The sequence below is a fragment of the Apostichopus japonicus genome, chromosome 10 (genome assembly GCF_037975245.1).
Source record: "Apostichopus japonicus isolate 1M-3 chromosome 10, ASM3797524v1, whole genome shotgun sequence".
Lineage (NCBI taxonomy): Eukaryota > Metazoa > Echinodermata > Holothuroidea > Aspidochirotida > Stichopodidae > Apostichopus > Apostichopus japonicus.
This window is the reverse complement of record NC_092570.1, coordinates 12,241,708-12,263,896: the sequence shown is the minus strand read 5'-3', so window position 1 is coordinate 12,263,896 and position 22,189 is coordinate 12,241,708. Positions and strand designations below refer to the sequence as shown.

Sequence of the window (22,189 nt, the reverse complement as noted above, 5' to 3'; positions counted from 1 at the left end):
TAACCCAGTTTGGATTGAAGCCAGTACCAACATCCATCTATGCTTCTGGGCTTCATTACTTGAGATTGGCAGTAGAGTTTCTCTATTCCACCATAGCAATGAAAGGAATAAGTTGACAGCTTTCTTATGATAAAGGAGGGTCTTTGTGTATCAACTCTGAAAAGGTCCTTGACATCTCTCTCTTCTGCATCATGTTGCTAGTTGGTCTTTTGAACCTTCTTCTGCTTGGATATATCTTTCTTTCATGTACACCTAATCACTTGTGTTCCTGCTCTTCTCAGTAGGCGACTGAAAGATTGGCTGTTGAAACATAATATGTACATTTTCAAAGGACCATTGTAAGTTAAAGCAGCATTTTGCGTTGGGTCGCTTTTTCCACCTTTTTAACATGTGCATCGATTTTTTTAGATGTATCAATCATAAAATAGCAAACTAAGATACCATCCAAGTTTCACCCTGCCAAGAGCGTTAATTAGCGAGTAATTAACGATTTATGTCGATAACGAGTAAAAGTGTCCTCGACAAAGTTTTCATATCTCCAAATCCACTAGTTTGAATTCCACCAATCAGTGAATAGTATGTTTATTCATGAGCATTTTGCGTTTGATCTCCGTTTTCTACTTTTTTGACATGTCCATCGAGTTTTTTTCATGCATCAAATCACAAAACAGCAAATTAAGATATTAGCCAAGTTTTTCCCTGCCAAAAACGTTAATTGGCAAGTATTCCACATACAAAATTAATCGCATTCAGTTCCCAAACCCACTAGTTTGAATTCAACCAATCAGTGATGCAGGTTTAGTTATGAGCCGTTGCTAAAAATAGATTCAAGACTTTGCCTTGGTACAACCAAGGAGTTGTTATGCAACTCCCTGGTACAACTGCCATATAGACTGTACACAAATCAAGCGTGGTGTTATATTACGTATCTGTCAATGATGTTCGTAGTGTTTAAATATTCATATTATGGGCGAGGTTTATTGGGTTCCCAACGGAAAATATCTTGGAGAACAACAAAGTTGAAAGTTGCAATTTTTTCGACTTTTATGCCACCATTTGAAGTAAGATTTAAATAGATGAGCTAGTTATGTATGTCATTATGGCATAGTGGAGTCAGTGAGGTTGAGAAAAATCATAGAAAAGGATGCAAAATGCTGCTTTAAGGTTGGTAGTGTTTCGCATTATCTTTCTGCAGTGTAGCAGTTTCTGATATATACTGTAACAGGGAATTGTATTTTTGCATCAAACATTGTCATGGCAATATTTGCTGCCATAGCCTGGGTAAACTTGCAATAAACTTCATGCTATTGGTAATTAGCTAGTTCGTTAATTCATTACCTTGTTTTCCTTCTTCAGTCCAGGTTAAAGGAGTAATACTCAGGTTGCCAATAAGAAAAACACAAGGCAGCAACCTATTCATGCTATTGCATATATTCTCATGGAATTTGAATTTGGTGAAGATTATCTCTCTCAGCTTGAAATTTTAGTGAACTAACATTGCCAAAGTTATTGAAACTACTTCCCTCAAAGTCTCAATTGTTTTAATTTGACTGAAGTGGATTAAAAATGTTAATAAACCTGCTTGAAATAAAAGTATAAAACAAGAAAGATACTGTAATGTATTTTGTTGTCACTGATGTGATTTAGTATACTTGCCACAAATCACTTTTATTCCAATAGATTGTTTTGAAAATCAAAATACACCTTTAAATCCAGCAATACCAGCAACATACTTACAAAATTAATTGAGAATTGGCACCACTGGATCACATGTTCATTCAGTAAGACCACATACTGTTAATTGGGTGCCATCAACATAGCATAAGTAGACAAATTGAGAAAGTGACTTCATCAAATCCATATGTTTAGAAACAAAGCCAGAATTACTGTAGGGCATATATGTATACTGTAGCCCTATAGTGTTGTTGTGGTACAAACCAATTGGTTCTTCAAGTCATCATGATCATATATTAAGTGGATTCATGTAACATGAAACCCTCAATGTTAGAAGCTTAACACCTGGCAGGTTATAGTTGAATTTCTTGACATGTAAATTAAAACTACAATGATGTTGGTTTCCATTATAGACTTGCATGGATTTGTGTTGGTCAGTTTTGGCAAGAATGAAATATTTATGAGTTGTGTCCTCTTTTATTGATTAGGAGCCTGGGTTAGGTAGGATTAGGGTTAGGTAGGGTTAGGTAGGAGCCCGGGTTATTGGTTTTGTGATATTTTAACAGATATCAAGACCCTGATGTCAGATTCCATTCTATACTGCAACTTTAGAATGAATTAGACTTGTTAGTACCAGATTAGGATTTACCCTATAACCAACCTCTCAGGTCATCACATTCCTATGAAAGTTATCTGTCATATCTCTACAATTAACAGTTCATATCAATCCAATCCCAATTTGAATCAATTTGTTTTTTCATTCCTAGCCTAAGGAATCTCTGTGATGGTGATGACGTATGTGTGTGTTTATGTGAGTGTGTGAAACCTTGGCTGGTAAATGTACATGGTGCAGTAGTTCAAATTCACTATCGGTGTGTGGGATGTAGAGTAATGAGTAGAAGCATTGTGTCAATATTTGGGGGATTAAGGTCAATGGAGGCCAACATCTTACATCTTTTAACAAGATGACTCAAAAATGTTTGGTTCCACTTTATTAGGTAGAAAGAAGAACCCTATCGCCTTTTGGACGGGTAAAGGCTTATTACCACTCCCTTCAGACCAGCTGCCTTTCATTGAGAATGAATAAGTTCAACTTTTCACACTACTTGTGAACTATTCAACCAAGTTGTAACTGCTATGAGGAAACAGTGTAACTACCAACAACAGCCAACTGTACAAGTCTGTCTCATTGAGGTTAAATGAAATATTTCTTTTCATACACATTTGGCAAAGCAATGAATAGGCAATGCGGTATATAACAGATATGCTAATTTGTGCGGTTTTACAGCTCTTAGCATTTTTCTGGAATATGTGGATGTAACCTTTACCTGAACTTTCCATAGAAGTAACAGACTATTTGACATCCATCCCAAATACTGAGAAGTTTAAAGGTGTGAAAGTCAGTGAAACTGATAAACCAGCTGGACAGATACCAAAACTCAAGTTCATATTTTGAGTTATGTTACCAGGAAAACAGCGCACCCTGTTGGGAGACAGTTTGGGAGGAAAAGAGATAGAGGGTGGTTTCCCTTGTCAAGGTAACCAACCTAGTGACCTGAAATAGCAGGCAGATTGTACAGAACATACAAGAGATTATTGAGCTAACCAACACAATGTAATATAGAGATAAGTAAACATATTCAGGGAAATGTCATCATGTACAGTAGCTCTACTAAATTACTAGTCTAAGTTTTTCCCGTCAGCACCACCAAAGTTAATAAACCAACAAAGGTTTTCTTGTGGTTTTGTGAGAGTAATACATGTTGCAGTAGAGTTTACTTGCTTTTTGCAGGACACAGGATACACTTCAAACATAAACCAGTTACTACAAGCACAATCATGAAACATTAGAAAAAAATATTTACATGTTCAGGAGGGGAAAGGTGTCCACAGTTTAGTTTAAGTTTGATTTTCTGCCAACCATTTTAGGTATGATATCACTCTTGTTTATAGCTTTGCATGCGGCTGCCTCACAGACCCTCTGGGATCATGTGCCCTACCTTTATTGAACTTGATGTTGTTTTGATTAACAATAGTGGTGTTCATCATTATGATATGCTCCAGAAATTCTTTGGTAGACCTTTAGTTATAAATAAAGGATTTGTGTCACACAATCTAACTTCAATTAGTTCAGGATATGCAGTAACATTTGAATGATAACTTTCAGAGCTGATCTTATTAGACTAGGTCTGATGGCAAGATGAGTCAATCTCTGAGGTGTCATAGTAATAAAATTTAACCTGTCATTTAAAGGAGTTGACTGCCAGCTTTCCTTTCCCCTATTCCACTTCTCTACAGATTCCCTAGCTGAGGGTAATTGAGTAATATCGTTTTCTAAGAAGCCTATGAACCCTGTTTTTTTGTTAAAAGTTGGTAAATCGTCAGTAATTAATCAGATATTGACAGTAATGACTTCAGCCCAGGGGGGGGGGGGGGGGAGGTGGAGAAGGAAGAGCTTAACTTTCATCTCTTGGAGGATAGACATTTATGTTTAACAGTAGCAACGGTTAAAGGATTAAGCCACATCCTAGCCTCTCCCAGGTAACTTTGGTTCCTGTCCTGTCCACATCCCAGCCTCTCCCAGGTAACTTTGGTACCTGCCCTGTCCACCTCCTAGCCCTCCCAGGTAACTTTGGTACCTGTCCTGTCCACATCCTAGCCCTCCCAGGTAACTTTGGTACCTGTCCTGTCCACATCCTAGCCTCTCCCAGGTAACTTTGGTACCTGTCCTGTCCACATCCTAGCCTCTCCCAGGTAACTTTGGTACCTGTCCTGTCCACATCCTAGCCTCTCCCAGGTAACTTTGGTACCTGTCCTGTCCACATCCTAGCCTCTCCCAGGTAACTTTGGTACCTGTCCTGTCCACATCCTAGCCTCTCCCAGGTAACTTTGGTACCTGTCCTGTCCACATCCCAGCCTCTCCCAGGTAACTTTGGTACCTGTCCTGTCCACATCCCAGCCTCTCCCAGGTAACTTTGGTACCTGTCCTGTCCACATCCCAGCCTCTCCCAGGTAACTTTGGTTCCTGTCCTGTCCACATCCCAGCCTCTCCCAGGTAACTTTGGTGCCTTTCCTGTCCTGTCCACCTCCTAGCCCTCCCAGGTAACTTTGGTACCTGTCCTGTCCACATCCTAGCCCTCCCAGGTAACTTTGGTACCTGTCCTGTCCACATCCTAGCCTCTCCCAGGTAACTTTGGTACCTGTCCTGTCCACATCCTAGCCTCTCCCAGGTAACTTTGGTACCTGTCCTGTCCACATCCTAGCCTCTCCCAGGTAACTTTGGTACCTGTCCTGTCCACATCCTAGCCTCTCCCAGGTAACTTTGGTACCTGTCCTGTCCACATCCTAGCCTCTCCCAGGTAACTTTGGTACCTGTCCTGTCCACATCCTAGCCTCTCCCAGGTAACTTTGGTACCTGTCCTGTCCACATCCTAGCCTCTCCCAGGTAACTTTGGTACCTGTCCTGTCCACATCCTAGCCTTTGCCAGGTAACTTTGGTACCTGTCCTGTCCACATCCTAGCCTCTCCCAGGTAACTTTGGTGCCTTTCCTGTCCATCTCCTTGCTTCTCTCGTGGAACTCCTTTTGAGGAAATTTGTTAAAATGGAGGGTTCTTAGTTCAAAGTGATGCTATATTTAGTAAGTTTGAAACAATGTTGAAGAACTATCAGCTTCAGTTGTATATTTTTGTATTGTAGGGACTTTTTATTGCTAACCTGAGGCATTTATAAGGAATCTGTGTGATTGTGATGGTGGATGTGTGTCTGTGTGTATGTGACACTGTTTGTAAACAAGATAACTCAAAACCTTAATGATGATGGCTGAACATGATACTTAGTGTCAGCATTTGCCCCAAGTGAGTACAAGAACCAATTGAATTGGTGGAAACAAAAAATCATTTGAGGTCAATAAAGGTTAAGTCTGGAAACCTTGTAAACATGATTTCTCAAGAAGGACAGCTTGGGTTGAAATTCATATGTGGTAAACATGTGATTCCCTTGTTAAGTACAAGAACCCCATTGAAATTGGTGGAGGTCAAAGGTCATCTGAAGTCAACATAAGCAGAGGTCAAAGGTTGTTTTGAGATTTGCAGAGGTCAGAGAATGAAAACCTTGTACATAAGGCAACTCCAGACTTAAACTTCATACTTAGTATGTGAATCCATCGCAATGAGTATGTCACCCCATGTTCAGTACTCCCACCCAGGGGACAATAACCTTGAAGTGAGCAGGGTTCTTCGAATAGGGTCGACTACCTGCACTGAGATACCTACATGTTAGCCACGTATATTACCCATGCACCTTGTGACGTATACAAACCTACATTACTGCAATGACTACCAGCTCGTCTGAGACTACACACAAACACTGAAAGAATTACACCAACAGACTATATCCTGCTATGCAACTTATGTATTCAGGATTGAAGAAGAAAAAGAGAAGGTAAAGCAATAAAGAACAACATATTTAAACTACTCATAATAAAACAGTAAACTACGGTATAAAACCATCCATGTCCAGACGTAACACAAATAGGGGAAAAGGGGCTCACTGCCCCCTCTCTAGACTCGCTTGGCCGTCTGTATGGTCTGAGGCACATCATGGTATGGTAGGGAGGGGGCATCTATAAATCAGGGCATTAATCATGTCTACCCAAAACCAAAACAACCTGTGTAGGAATTATTTGATAATTCATAAAGACGATGCCTCTGACATCCTAGACGTAGTGATCGGCCTGACTTAAACTTTCAACTTTAATTAATAATGGGGTTATTCTAAAATAAGTACCTGCAAGTTTATGTAACATTAATCATGAAGACTAAATATACTTGTAGGGGGAACCTATCACAGGGAGGAGGGAATCTAAATCATAGTAAGTCTTAATTTACCCAAAATTTAGGGATGCTACAATTATGACAACAATGTTGTGTTTATAGAGGTTGAAGATCAACAGAGGTCAATGGTGGTCAAACTCTGAAAACCTTATAAAAAACATAATAGTTCAAAGGTCAAGTCGATCTATAAAGTGGTCAAGAAAGACATCCCTTTCAGCATCTCAAGAAGCAAAAATTGCCAAACCTCAAAGAAAAGTTCAGTTTTGTGATCAGTTATTACAGAGAGTTCTCTGAGTTACAGCACCTATTAAAACAATGGGAGGATCTGAGTACAATTGTCCTGATCAAGTTTAATTATACCCTGGAGAGATAACATCAGTGGATCTGATCCAGATCTAGTGTAAAAACACCCTCTGACATCACATTTGTCACCTGGGGGAGCACTCGTTCATTGGTATGCTTGTACTCATATGAGATCTCAAGTACAAGCTAGTAAACAGCCATTATTGCAAGTACAGAAAAGAGTGAACTGTAGAATCCTGATTTCAGCATTCATGATCTGTTAGTACAAGCCTTCTCTAGCAATGTTGTGGTCGTATGATATGATAAAGGCTAGACAGCTGTGCATGAGTTCTTGGAACTGCCATAAAATTGATTCAAATTGTCTTGTCAGTCACATTGTTTTCCTTCATTCTTTTTCCAGGGATCTCATTGCTGGTTTGTTGACTGTTGATCGTACAAAGCGGTACGGCTGTATGAAGAATGCAGCTGAAGACATCAAGAACCATGCTTGGTTTACTTCCATTCAATGGGATGAGGTTAGACACAGAAGCCTTAAGGTAAAAAAAAAAGATATCTGATCTTATGTCATTTGCTTTCAAATCTATTTTCTTGCTGGTTGTTTATATAAATGTCTGCTAATATCCCAGTACACTAAGTGTACTCAAACATCTCAAGTATGACCCAACTACACTTGTCAAAGATGGATATTTCAATAGTCTTGAATATTTGAAGAAGTAGAGTAAAAACCTGATCAATAATGGACCAACAACTTTGTGAAAAAACAGTAAAGAAAGAACAATCAAAATTCAATAATGTTTTAAAGGTGCTGATAGGTTGTGTGTAAACTTTACAAAGGAAAGCAGAAAGGAGATGTTGTCTAGCTTGCAAAACTGATATTAATGAAGAAAGGATTTGATTCATTGTTGGAAGTTCTATCGTGGACAATTCTGTTAGCTGTGGTTCCCATTGCAGCATGCTCCCTTACACGTTGCAATATAAAGATCCATGGATGATGTAAATAAACTTTGACACTAATTAGGTACTTTAATAGCAGTTGGGTGTGGTAGCAATCATAACAATATTGAAATTCCAGAGCTAATAGCTATTATGAAGAGGCAGCAGGGATGTTTACCTTGATACGTTATGTTTAGATGGTGAGCCTTTAGGCAATGACCTTGAATGATGATTGTAGTTGTTTTATTCCTTGCCAGAGGCAGAAGGAATCTATCCATAAGGAACGTATGTGTGGGTGTGTCTGTTTGTGTATGTTTGTGTATGTGACACCTGCTTGTAAAAACAATATAAAGTTAAAAAGTACATCTTGGTACCTCATACTTGGCATACATGTAGATCCTGCTTGGTGAGTACAAGAACCAGGGCTATTAAAATTGGAAGAGGTCAAAGGTCAAAATATTGGTTGAAGTTTATGGTATGTAGATCCCCCTTGGTTAGTACAAGTACCGTATTGTAATTGGTCAAAGTCAAAGGCATGTGATATGGCTCAAAGTCTAAAAAGCTTGTAAATACCATCAGTCAAATAGTAAATCCTGCTTGAACTTGGTACATAGATCCTGTTTGGTGAGTACATATGAAATCAGTAGAGGTCAATGGTTGTTTGAGGTCAACCAAGGTTTAAAGCAGCATTTTGCGTTTGGTCGCCGTTTTCTACTTTTTTGACATGTCCATCAAGTTTTTTTACATATATCAATCACAAAACAGCAAACTAAGATATTAGCCAAGTTTTCCCCTGCCAACAACGTTAATTGGGGAGTAATTAAGGATATTTGCAGTTAATGAGAAAAGTGTCCACGACAAAGTCCACACTAATAACCGCATACAGTTCCCCCAAACCCACTAGTTTGAATTCAACCAATCAGAGATGCAGGTTTAGTTATGAGCCATTGCTAAAAATAGATTCAAGACTTTGCGTTGGTACAACCAGGGAGTTGTTATGGAACTCCCTGGTACAACTGCCATATAGACTGTACACAAATCAAGCATGGTGTTATATTACGTATTGGTCAATGACGTTCGTAGTGTTTTAAATATTCATATTATGGGAGAGGTTTATTGGGATCCCAACGGAAAATATCTTGGAGAAAACAAAGTTGAAAGTTGCAAATTTTTCGACTTTTATGCCACCATTTGAAGTAAGATTTAAATAGATAAGCTAGTTATGTATGTCATTATGGCATAGTGGAGTCAGTGAGGTTGAGAAAAGGACGCAAAATGCTGCTTTAAGTCTTAAAAACAGCTTCATTGCTGTTTATATTTGGTTTTTAGATTCCCCTTGGTGCATACAAGAATGGTATTGAAAATAAAGCCTTGTGCTCTACCAACCAGGCTATCCACTTCTTAGTTGGTGGTGATCTCTATCACTGCTTTCAATTTCTACAAATCAGTCCAGTTGATTTACTTATATCATTTATAAAAAGCTGAAACATCTTCCCTGCTGCTTTCTGGTTGTATCAGCTGAAACCAAGTGTGATCCCTGGTGACAGTGTTAGTGTGTATGTATGTGTAAAGTTTCTGATTGGCACTCATTAGTAAAGCAATGGTTATAGGGATCATCACCAAATAAGGGCTGGATAGCTAAGTTGGTGGAACATAGGACTATAAATCCCATGTTCTTTGATTTGAATCACATTCTAGCAAAACATGTCTTTACTCCTTTCAAATTGTTTATAATTTACCAGTCAAATTTCTGCTGTTGGTGTATTCATATAGGTCTAAGAGGTGCTAGGCATCTGTTGCAACAAAGCTATATTAGTGCTGATGAAAGCTATTAGAGGTATTGGAGATGAGAGGCATCTGTTGCTGCAAGCTATATTTAGTGCTGATAAAAGCTATTGGAGGTGAGAGACATCTGTTGCTGCAAGCTATATGAGTGTCTTTGAGAGGTACTATTGGTTGCAGAAAGCTATATTGGTGTTGATGACATATGACAGGTATTATCCATGTAAGCTGTTCTAGCCCTGAAGCTAATAAGTCATGAAATAGTTTTGTGGGAGATACAGAAAAACATGTTGTATTTGCTGCTTGGCTTTCTGTTTCTACCAGCAACCTTGCGGAAATGAATAGAAATTTGTCATCAAGTATCATTGCTTTCTTTTGTATTTTGTCAGCCACCAATAGTGCCAGTAGTTTCACATGCTGGAGATACCAGTAACTTTGATGAGTATGAGGACGACAACTGGCAAAATGCAGCTGGAGTTGGAGAGGAAGAAATGAAGGCTTTCAAAGATTTTTGATGTATGGCAGATTGTGTGTACGTTCCTAGACCATTATGTAGTCACTTTGTAACCACAGGTTTGTGGTTAAGCTGGTTCATATTAATAGCCCTTGATTCTTTCCTCATTTTGCTGCATGAATACTTACGCCGATGATCAGGAAACATTGAAGTCGACCAGCTGCTGAGAAAACTGCAGACCATCAAGTGATGAATCTAATATAGCCATCCAGTTGCGAGATTAAAAGCGAACATGACTATGACTTTGATCTGGATGAAAAAATGACATTTGTCAATGGTTCAGTGATGTGGGGAGGGGAGGGGGATGGCACAATAGTTGTATAAGGTTTAGAGGTCAAAGGACATTATAGCTTAAATTGTCCAAAATGTGAAATATTTTTCAAACAGATATTGTTCATAGGGCTTTGACCAAAACTAGTAACAATACTCCCTTGTTAGTAGAACATAAGAGACTGCACATGAAAAGTAGGACAAATGTCAAATCATATTGTTGTGCCCAAGAGGAAGAGGCTTTCTCAGTTTTTTTTATAGGGATAGTAATTGCTAAACATTTTCTCAAGAATAAGCTTCAGCCAGATTTTTGTTTTTTGTTTCTTTTAGCATGTATTGACATGAACATCTGAATGAATCCGTTACTCAATTGATGTACATTTGTAGTTCATTGCAAAGCACTGGGTGCATTCTATCAGTAGCAACAGTTGGAACGTTTCTTTCTTCCTCCCTGATATTTAAAAATGGTTATCATATCACCTCTTTGAAAGTATGTGAAAGGGGGGGGGGGGAGGGCATTATAAGGTTGATTTCATTTGAAAGCAGAGCTAAGCCAAAGTGAATGGAATTGAAGTTACTCTCAAGCTTCCATAATTTGCAAGAGGACAGTGTTTTGAAGATCGACAGTATCTCATAGTGTGTTTCTATTTCTGATACACACAGAAAACATGGAATCATTTTCTTATGTGGTGTGTGAAGAAACCTTGATAGTGACTTTGCTAATGTCAATGGCGCTACAACATTCCTGCTTTGCTAGTAATGTTTGTATAGGTTACAACATTTTGCCCACATTGGTATTCAAAAGATGGTATTGCACCCCAAAAAAACCTGACTTTTTGTATTCGACATGAACTTGCAACCTGGATCACAGATTAAGGGTTGCTATGTATGGCAGTAAACGTGCCAGAATGGAGGGGGTAAGGGGTAGGTTGAACCAAGGGTGAAGCTCTGTATCACGTAGGTAGTTAGTTTTATTGGGTAGGTATGGTTGTTCACACATACATGAATTTCTAGTGAGGATGGAAGAGGGGATTGGGTTGGAACTTGGAAAGTGTGGCTGTGTAGATAGAGGGCAAGTGCCCTTTGGTGCCCAGAATTGACAGCACTGGATTGCTGTCCATAATATAAAGATTGGGGGGGGGGGGGGTTAAATACTGTCTGTTTCCTAAAGGGTTTTCATCACATGCCATTCATGTTCATTTTCTGTACATTGAATTAGGTAACTGTATCCATGTTAAATGGAGGTAATGTAAAGAGTACAAGTTTTATATTATTCTGTCTATTTGAGGCTTTTGTTTCTTTTTATGTGAAACATGCAAAACAATTATTCTTTCAAAAATTTGTTGATTGCCAAAGAGAGAGGGAATGTGCAGCAAATTTCATGCATGAAAGGACAGGGATTCTGTTCCCTGTGCATAACAGTTATGTTTTGATCTATATACTGCCTGCTGACAATGGTAGTACATATAGAGGTTTTTGTGCCTTTGTAGAATGACAAGTCAATCAGGGTTAAAGGTTATAACGGAATCAATCATCAATTTGTATATCAAGATGTATGCCATTGACTTGAGTCATGGAACAGGAGATAAACAAATTATGTTCAAACACTAAGTAGAACTTAAAGTTATTTCTGAGTAAATAATGTTTATTCATGTAAGAGTAATGTACATTTCATTTACTAGATGTGGCCACCTTATACATTATGGTTCATCTAACTAATATAAATTATTTGTCTAACTTTCCAATTTGGTAAAAGGCTAACTATGTTCTACAAGATGTTATAAAATGTCATTTAATAGCCACAAGAAATATGTCTTCCTTAATTTTTGCTGCAAATTCACACAACTGTCCTTATTATGTATTAATGTTTTCACACCTTGCTGTATCAACCCAAAGGCCCACCCAGCATATGTTACAAAATATGTTTTAATAGTAGAGATTAAAGTCAACCAGACACTGTTTTCAAAAGAAGGTAATACTGGGAAAAACTTCACTTTTCCAAACTTCTCATCAGAATAACGTTCAGAGTATTGCATTTTCAAAGTAGGAGAGGTAAACATGCTGAAATTCCAGCTGATGCTTGGGTAAGGCCCTGATATCTACTTTGCCTTTTAGTTAATATACATATATATTGTGTAGCACCTGTGTAGTAACCCCATGTAGACTGTTCTGCTCTGTTCCCACTTCATTGGTAACTATATGCTTGTTACTTACACTGGCATTTTTGTCTAAGTTGTTGTAAATAAAGTTTATTAGTTCCTAAAATTTAAGATGAAATATAGTTTATTAGTTCCTAAAATTTAAGATGAAATATATTTCAACTGTTCACCCACTTCTCTTCCCACTTTCCTTCACATACACAAAAACACCAGCACACTGCCTTAACTGAATTGTACTAAATAGAGACACATTTAACAGTATTTCTCAAGATACTCACAGGGGGTGTTATGTGTGTGTGTGAGTTTCTTGTGAGGACTGTGAATTTAATATTTCATTCTTTTCTAGAGTTTTCTAAATTAAGCATGAATGGAATCCTTTTTAGAAGTGTAGCTATTTTACATCGGTATAAATATTCACATCAGTGACAACCAAGCTACCTGTGTCATACCCAGTATGAACAGTTTACCTTTTAACGTTGCTAAAGATACATAACAATATGCAGATCTCCTAACATTGATCAGATGATGACAACCTGCGATTACATTGTACTGCAAATTATGAACACCTTTGCATACCCTGCAGAATCAGTTTGTTGTATATTAAAAATACTATATGTTTAAACATTCTGGAATTCAATTATTGGTACTAGTAAGCATTATCTACATGGAAAGTGTTTAGTTGGAATCAGAGAGAGCTGACATCAGTATGTTGGATTGAAATCATGGCTGCCATGTTTTCCAAAGGTCTACCAGCTAAATGAAACCCTCAAATTCAATGTTGTCCATATTCTTTGTTGCTTCAGATGTATCATGTCTCCACACAATAGACCAAATAAGCTGAATATGGACTAAGACATTCAGAGAAGGTTATTCCTATTGAAAGCAGTATGGAATTGGACTTTTAAGTTTGCACCAGTAATCAGACATTGTTCACATCAATGTTGGAGTTCCTTCACCTAGTTGTGTCCTTACTTTACATGTATTTAGATGATATGCAAATCTCGTTGGTAAAGAGAGAAAACAAAACTTATATCGTTCTGTGTAATAAAAATCATGAAAAGTGTTTTGTTAGAATCAAAGAGAGCTGACAAAACTAATGTAAGCATTGCTTCAATCATGATGAAATAGAGATGAAATATTGATAGATAGAAAGTTTACTTTTATATGCTTAATCTTTGAAGTGGAAATTTCATATTCTGACTTTTCATATTCTGACTTTTTTCTATATCTCAGTTCAATTATGTATTCATTCAGCAGAAACAAAGAAAAGAGTCTTCATTCTATCAATGGCTTCTAAATTCATATGAAGTTGTATAATAAATAATTTACAGATTGCAGCTCTCATTGAGAGGATGAATTTGATAGTGCCTGTTTAGTTTTACAGTCAGACATATGATGATGCTGTGTTTCAATTGAAATGGGAGTAATTTTAGTCTTGTTACAGGAATTTTTAATATTTTCTATATTTTTTTCCATGGGGGATATTTTGTTTGGCCTGGCTTTATTTATTGTATATATGTAAATTGAGAAAGATGTGTGCTACTTGTTATGTATATATTCTATATGCCTTGTGTGCCCTATTGATGGGCGAGACAGAATATGCAATAAATTTGTACAACTTTGTATCAAATTTGCTTGTTTTTTTCTCACACATTTCACAAATGTTTGTGACCTTTTAGTTTTTACCAAAGAAACTCATGTGATGGCATGTGTTTATATTTGTGTGTGTGACACTCTTGGCTTGTAAAACTCAAACACTTGCAGGATGGATTAAGTTCATACATGGTATGTGGATTTTTCTTAGTCAGTAAAGCAACTCTATTGTTTTACAAAGTGGTCATCAGATGTCAAAATCTGAAAACCTTGATAACATGAAGAATTCCTCAAGGCAGTTTGAATGAATTTAAATTAAGTATATAGGTTCACCTTCGTGATTTAAAGGAATTGACAATTTTTTTTTATGTAAGTCAATTTTAGTTGGGGTCAACAGATGGCAAAATATTAAAACAATCAACACTTTAAACCCAAAAGTAAAGTTTTGACACACATTTTATCCTTGGTATATGGATCCACTTTAGAAGTTTAAGCATTCTATTATATTTGGTAGTCCTTTGAGGTCACCAGGGGTCAAAAGTTTGAAAATGTAGTGAAGATGGTAATTCCAAACAAAAATCTTACATGAATCTCACACTGGTATAATAACTGGTATAACACTGGTATAATCTCACACTGGTATGTAGATTTGCTCTAGAAATTGCAAGAATCCTATTGGTTGTAGTTCTAACTTGAAGGCAATTGAGAACGGCAGATGTCGAAAGTATAACCTTGTAAACAATGACCGCTAAAGGAAGGCTTGGCCAAACTTCTGATGGATTCACTCGAGCAAAGAAAGTGTTCTATCGATTGTAGAGTTCAAAGTTCATCTGAGGTCACCAGAGGTCACCAGAGTAAAGATTGGATGTGTACTTACGATGTAGGTAAGTACTTCAGAAAGTACAAGAACCCTAGAGGCTTAAGGCCCTCTGAGGTCCCCAGATGTGGAGTTCTAAAAATCTTGTAAACAAATCTGAAGGTAATGGTTTGATGAACTTCATACTTGGAATGTGAATCAATAAGAATCCTGTTCTTGCAAAAGTCAAGAGATCATTTGATATCACCAGAGGTCAAAGTTTGGCAATATTAATTGTAACCACGATGACTCCAAATTAACGCTTGAATGAACTTCATACCTGAATTGGTATTTGATATGCTTCGGTCAGTGGAAGTCATTTGTAAATAGATCAACATGAGTACAATAATCTTGGTGATCTTTTCAATTGAGCAACAGCCAAAACTTTCAATATTGTATTGAGTGTTACTTCATTAGATATTCTCATATAACATTACATTTGACAATCTTTTGACTTTCTACTTTAGGTCTGTGGTGACTGTGTCCCCCTCCCCCCCCCCCCCCATCCCATGGGCATAGGGTATACTGACATGACATCAAAGGGAAGCACGCTTCAATAGACCTAGCAAACAATAACTTTGGCCACTAGAACAGGCGTTTCTTAACCTTCTCACACACCTGCTGGGGTGTGAGAAGGGGCTTTGGGGGGTGAAATTGTAGGCATAAATAACAAATTTCCTAAAAGAGTAACTTCAATAATTCTTTTATGTAATGAATATGTTTAACAGATTCCATTGCAAGCTGCAACACCATTTAATTCAGGCTGGTGGATGTGTGCTATGGTAACATTTCTAACAACTGCCTGATTGACCTGCACAGCAAACAACGAATTAGGATGGAATCTCAAGTAGAGCATCTTTACAGTTTGTGGGCCATTCAGTGATAATCTATTGACTGGTAAAACTAACAGTTGTTTAGTCTTATTCATATCTCAGCGATAGTGCAGAAGCACTAAATCCAGCACATTTTATGAGAGTAGATTCGAGCACTCAAAACCAACAATTTGATGGGCTCGTGACTGGCAAACAACAGCCACTGAATTTTAATGTTCTTAATGTTATGTAAAATGGGTGCTGCATTTTACCAAAGAGCATGGGCTTCCAGGGGCAATGTCCCTGGATCCACAGCTAGTGAAAAGGAGTGCAAAAGATTTCTTTTTAAACTGTTTTGGGATGCAAGTTGTGGAAAAGATTAAGACAATGCATTACAAGGAGAAAATGCAGATGTTGATTTGTCTGTAGTTAATCAGGCTGAAGCTGAATGTTCCGTGACTAAAAAGTCAAAGGCTTGGCACATCTCAGGAATGTATGATGCTGTCAACATTGAAATATTATAAAGGTTGGGGGGAAAATTTGTATGATTTGAATGTTGATAGTAGGCCTTCTTTCAAATTTTGGTGTGGTTGAATGATTAAATCTTTGTGAGTTCAATGTTATATTATACGTTGAGAACCTTTACTCTTTTTCTTATTAACAGAACCAATTAAATTGATATTCACGATAACAATATTGCTAAACCATCTGCATGAAGAATTTTACTAAATGGTTCGATACTGTAGTATTTAACTCAACCAGTCTGAGTAATTGTCTTAGCAGACGTGGCATGTCCCTCGTAGACTACCTCAACTGGCTATGAGAGACATATTTTATGTCCACAACCTAAATAACATTTCATTGAGAATCTTACCAAGTTATTTGTGTTGAAGGTGTAAATAAGACAAGTTATGTTTACAACACCCTGTCTGCCCAGTAACTCACTACCAATAAATTGTCTAACCTCTCAGGGTATGACAGATGTTGGCCTGTCAGCTTTCCTGTGATTGATGTCTTTTGTTGTTGTTTGTATATTCTTGTTACTAAAAACACCATCTTAAAGGCCATTCTGAAATTAGATTGTTAGTATTGTAAATATGTCTGTGTGGATTAATAACTTGCATATATTTGCAGACAAAATGACACAACACAGGGTTTTCATGATGTGACTTCATAATTTATAGAAGGTGTTTTGAGAAAGACAGAGGGAATTGAAGCAGAGGCTTTATGGATTCAATATAAAAGGAGTGATTGCGATACAGAACTTTGCTTTGAGTTTGAAGACTGACTTGTCCAATTCTGTGATGAATGAGTGTTTTGTTTATATTATAACAGTCTTTGAATTCCGATGGTAGTGAGAAGATATGTATGATTCAGCAATTGTTGGGTTCTCCAGATAGATTAAAACTAGTCAGAAGACACCCATAAGTAAGGGACAGAGGCTCACAAGTTGCTAGCTTGATTATGGCATTGTCATTAATTTCCATTCAACGATCAAATAAGAAACAGTACTAAGGTACCAGGTATGAAGGTGTCTCTGGCAAATAACAAATGTGGAGATTATATGTCCCTTACCATGTTGCAACTTAGTGTATGTAAGGTGTGATTGTTTAAAGTCTTTGAGTTAATTTCAATGCCTCAAACTGAGTCAAATATTTGATTGCAAGGAAGGACAAATGGGGTTTTGTGGTTACTAGAATGAGTCATGAATTTGTTGTTATTGAGAAATCATATATTTAATAGTTATAGCCAAGAAAATATATCTTCTAGAGATATCAGAAATTCATCTGTGTTACAAGACAACAACTCTCTATGGGAAAGTGAATTAAAGAATGCACGCATGGAAGTGTAAATATTTCCATAAATAAAACACTGATCTACATAGTATGGAATGGATGGATGTGCTTAAGCACCTGAAATCTTCACATGACAAAAATATATTATTCATATCCAGCACTTCATGATCATTGCTTTCACATTTGGACGAATATTTTAAACCTTCAAGGATTTTCTCAAATAAGTTTGCAAATGATCAAATTAGGTAATTTACGAGTAACGTATGATTTCACTCCATACCAACATTTCCCAACACAAACACCATACTAACAGTATTAAAGTAAACCAAAAATGTTCAAAATTTCTGACATTTTAGTGGTTACTTGAAATGAAGCTATTAAATTGTAGTGTATTATTATAACATTTAATTATCTCAAGAAAAATAGCTTGACCAACACCGACTGAAAAAGAGGTGTCTGTAACAAAACATTAACCCAGCTGTTGTCAAGATTCTAAACACCACAGGAACATTTGAAAGACAGAGTATTTACAAGTACATAAAATGTTAATCTTCATGTTCATACTATCAGGTGGATCAATAAGTAAATAAATCTAGGAGCCATTTAAGTAGCTTTAGTCATGTCAAAATGTCTTCATGTTTCAAGATGCCAATAATTATCAGCAAATTAATTGAAACATTTTGGTCATATTTCAGCAGAAGAAGAAAGAGTTAAGGAGAAAATGCTTTGTGGAGGCAGACAAACGAGTCATATAACCAAGTTGTTACCAAGGGTTTAGTAGCATCTCGATAAAAAAATGTGTTGTGTTGGAACCAAAACACTTCAGGGTGGAATTACTTCTCCCAAGAACAAGCCAAGTTGCACACAAAGTTATTCATGTAATGAACACAGTTTGTATGCTCTTGTTGATCAGATTCTAGTAGGAGTCAGATAGGCTAAAAAATCTCTCTGTACTTATCTCATCTCATTACATGTAATGTATAGGAAATGAGATATTGTACTTAACCCCTCATCAGAAATGTTAGGAATTGTGTGTGTGTGTGTGTGTGTGAGTGAGCAAAAAAGTGAATAGTGAACTCCTCCTAGACCCTAAATCCTATCAAGTTCAAACTTGGTGGGTAAGTGCCTGACCATGGAAACTCCTACCTGTGTGATTTGTGACATCATAGGTCAAAGGTCAAAAACCTAAAATTGGTTTTTAGCAATTTTCTGCTTGTCAACATGTAGGAAAAAAAGCATTGAGCCGCAAAGAACATACAGAATGATGAGACAAACTTTAAAATAGGACACTCTTAAGGTCTGGGTCAGAGGTCCATTGAGGTCCAAAGTTAAATTGGCCTAAACTGTGCAAAAAAGATTGCCCTCTTGTTGCTTCTTGTTAGGCTATTCAAAAAGACTTAACACATTTTTTTCTAAAAAAAAAATAATACTAAGAAATATTTTTACATACTTTTGAAGGAAATAAAATATGTACAATGGTGAGGTGACTTCATGAATAGGATAAATGATTTAACTACCAGCCAATGTGACTGATTCCATGTTCTGCTTCCATTAACGACAATGATAAACATGCTGCACCTCCAGCATGGGTATGTCTACATCAGCCGTAGTAACATCTATATGTACTTGGCAAGTTCATTCTCCTAAACTGACATGTGACCGACCATTATAACAAGTCATACCAATTATTTGTTGGATCTCTAGTACCATGTTAAATATTTTGTTTTTCACATTGGTTTGCGTAGTTCAACTGGGCATACACCTTCAGATACTTTCATCGTTATTACTGGAGAATGCCATGTCTGGCCAGGGCCAGAGTGTTTGTATTGTAAGTTTCAGGAAGCTGGAGGAACAGAAAGAAATCATTCATTATTAGAGATAAATGTTAAATTCAGGTTAGGAAATAGATTTGAAAAGACCAATATTACAATAACAAGTTGCATGCAAACCCCTACATCATTATCACACACTTCCAATTTTCATTTAATATTGCTAAAGGTACAAACCTTAGCTCCAATTCTTGAGAGGTATCTATTACGGAGCTGGAAGGCAGATCGTGGTGTAACTGGACTACCATTAGTACCATAACCTGGACCTAGCTCCTTCTCCATTTTTTCTCTATGATGAGGGGGAAAAGACAAACAAATTATTAATATCCATTTCAATGTTTGTGAGGATTTATTTAACAAAAAAGCCAACAAAACAGTTTCTTAAATGATATAACAGCAACCTTCAATTCCCCTCGCCCCCTCCCCTCCCCCTTCCCCTTCAAAAACTTTCCACCACCATGTTCCACAATTTCCCTTATCTCTTTTCCCATCAACTTAGTAAGTACCAATCTTGTGACAGTTGATTTATTAAAAACTAAAATACAGACATTAGGGTAAGAATATTGCTAAGTTGTCACACTTAATAAAGTTTCATCACTATTGACAACAAACAGGTCCCTCTTAACAATAAACTATTGGCCACATAATCCCAGAGTGTTTCTTTTGGTTTGCTCTCAACTTGTTTCTTGCACGCACTAGCTAGAGCCAATTTGGTTGGGTGTGTATCATCTGTTCATTGTAGCAGATGTTGTTTATGAACTAGCTAGAGCCAATTTGGTTGGGTGTGTATCATCTGTTCATTGTAGCAGATGTTGTTTATGAACTAGCTAGAGCCAATTTGGTTGGGTGTGTATCATCTGTTCATTGTAGCAGATATTGTACGCGAACTAGCTAGAGCCAATTTGGTTGGGTGTGTATCATCTGTTCATTGTAGCAGATGTTGTTTATGAACTAGCTAGAGCCAATTTGGTTGGGTGTGTATCATCTGTTCATTGTAGCAGATGTTGTACACGCACTAGCTAGAGCCAATTTGGTTGGGTGTGTATCATCTGTTCATTGTAGCAGATGTTGTCCACGCACTAGCTAGAGCCAATTTGGTTGGGTGTGTATCATCTGTTCATTGTAGCAGATGTTGTACACGCATTAGCTAGAGCCAATTTGGTTGGGTGTGTATCATCTGTTCATTGTAGCAGATGTTGTACACGCATTAGCTAGAGCCAATTTGGTTGGGTGTGTATCATCTGTTCATTGTAGCAGATGTTGTACAAGCACTAGCTAGAGCCAATTTGGTTGGGTGTGTATCATCTGTTCATTGGAGCAGATGTTGTACACGCACTAGCTAGAGCCAATTTGGTTGGGTGTGTATCATCTGTTCATTGGAGCAGATGTTGTACACGCACTAGCTAGAGCCAATTTGGTTGGGTGTGTATCATCTGTTCATTGGAGCAGATGTTGTACACGCACTAGCTAGAGCCAATTTGGTTGGGTGTGTATCATCTGTTCATTGGAGCAGATGTTGTACACGCACTAGCTAGAGCCAATTTGGTTGGGTGTGTATCATCTGTTCATTGTAGCAGATGTTGTACACGCATTAGCTAGAGCCAATTTGGTTGGGTGTGTATCATCTGTTCATTGTAGCAGATGTTGTACAAGCACTAGCTAGAGTCAATTTGGTTGGGTGTGTATCATCTGTTCAATGTAGCAGATGTTGTACATGCATTAGCTAGAGCCAATTTGGTTGGGTGTGTATCATCTGTTCATTGGAGCAGATGTTGTACACGCACTAGCTAGAGCCAATTTGGTTGGGTGTGTATCATCTGTTCATTGTAGCAGATGTTGTACACGCATTAGCTAGAGCCAATTTGGTTGGGTGTGTATCATCTGTTCATTGTAGCAGATGTTGTACAAGCACTAGCTAGAGTCAATTTGGTTGGGTGTGTATCATCTGTTCAATGTAGCAGATGTTGTACATGCATTAGCTAGAGCCAATTTGGTTGGGTGTGTATCATCTGTTCATTGTAGCAGATGTTGTACAAGCACTAGCTAGAGCCAATTTGGTTGGGTGTGTATCATCTGTTCATTGTAGCAGATGTTGTACAAGCACTAGCTAGAGCCAATTTGGTTGGATGTGTATCATCTGTTCATTGTAGCAGATGTTGTACAAGCACTAGCTAGAGCCAATTTGGTTGGGTGTGTATCATCTGTTCATTGTAGCAGATGTTGTACATGCATTAGCTAGAGCCAATTTGGTTGGGTGTGTATCATCTGTTCATTGTAGCAGATGTTGTACAAGCACTAGCTAGAGCCAATTTGGTTGGGTGTGTATCATCTGTTCATTGTAGCAGATGTTGTACAAGCACTAGCTAGAGCCAATTTGGTTGGGTGTGTATCATCTGTTCATTGTAGCAGATGTTGTACACGCATTAGCTAGAGCCAATTTGGTTGGGTGTGTATCATCTGTTCATTGTAGCAGATGTTGTTTATGAACTAGCTAGAGCCAATTTGGTTGGGTGTGTATCATCTGTTCATTGTAGCAGATGTTGTACACGCATTAGCTAGAGCCAATTTGGTTGGGTGTGTATCATCTGTTCATTGTAGCAGATGTTGTACAAGCACTAGCTAGAGTCAATTTGGTTGGGTGTGTATCATCTGTTCAATGTAGCAGATGTTGTACATGCATTAGCTAGAGCCAATTTGGTTGGGTGTGTATCATCTGTTCATTGTAGCAGATGTTGTTTATGAACTAGCTAGAGCCAATTTGGTTGGGTGTGTATCATCTGTTCATTGTAGCAGATGTTGTACATGCATTAGCTAGAGCCAATTTGGTTGGGTGTG

General features: G+C 37.6%; 2 protein-coding genes across 3 annotated transcripts in view; one reads left to right on the top strand and one right to left on the bottom strand.

The window, feature by feature from the left end:
• LOC139975365 (cAMP-dependent protein kinase catalytic subunit PRKX-like) overlaps positions 1 to 14,098 on the top strand; it is a 72,117-nt gene extending 58,019 nt beyond the window's left edge. For both annotated transcript variants that reach the window (XM_071983262.1, XM_071983261.1), the window contains 2 exons: positions 7,211 to 7,346; positions 9,915 to 14,098. In XM_071983262.1, coding sequence (XP_071839363.1) covers positions 7,211 to 7,346; positions 9,915 to 10,040 — 262 coding nt within the window. In that variant the 3' untranslated portion in view covers positions 10,041 to 14,098. The remainder of the gene's footprint in view (positions 1 to 7,210; positions 7,347 to 9,914) is intronic.
• A 4,842-nt stretch (positions 14,099 to 18,940) lies between these two features.
• The window catches only part of LOC139975362 (lysosomal dipeptide transporter MFSD1-like), a 29,956-nt gene continuing 26,707 nt past the window's right edge, over positions 18,941 to 22,189 (bottom strand). Inside the window, exons 15-16 of the mRNA XM_071983255.1 lie at positions 19,532 to 19,643; positions 18,941 to 19,368 (exon numbers count right to left, since the gene is read on the bottom strand). Of these exons, the coding sequence (XP_071839356.1) occupies positions 19,309 to 19,368; positions 19,532 to 19,643 (172 nt within the window). The 3' untranslated portion in view covers positions 18,941 to 19,308. The remainder of the gene's footprint in view (positions 19,369 to 19,531; positions 19,644 to 22,189) is intronic.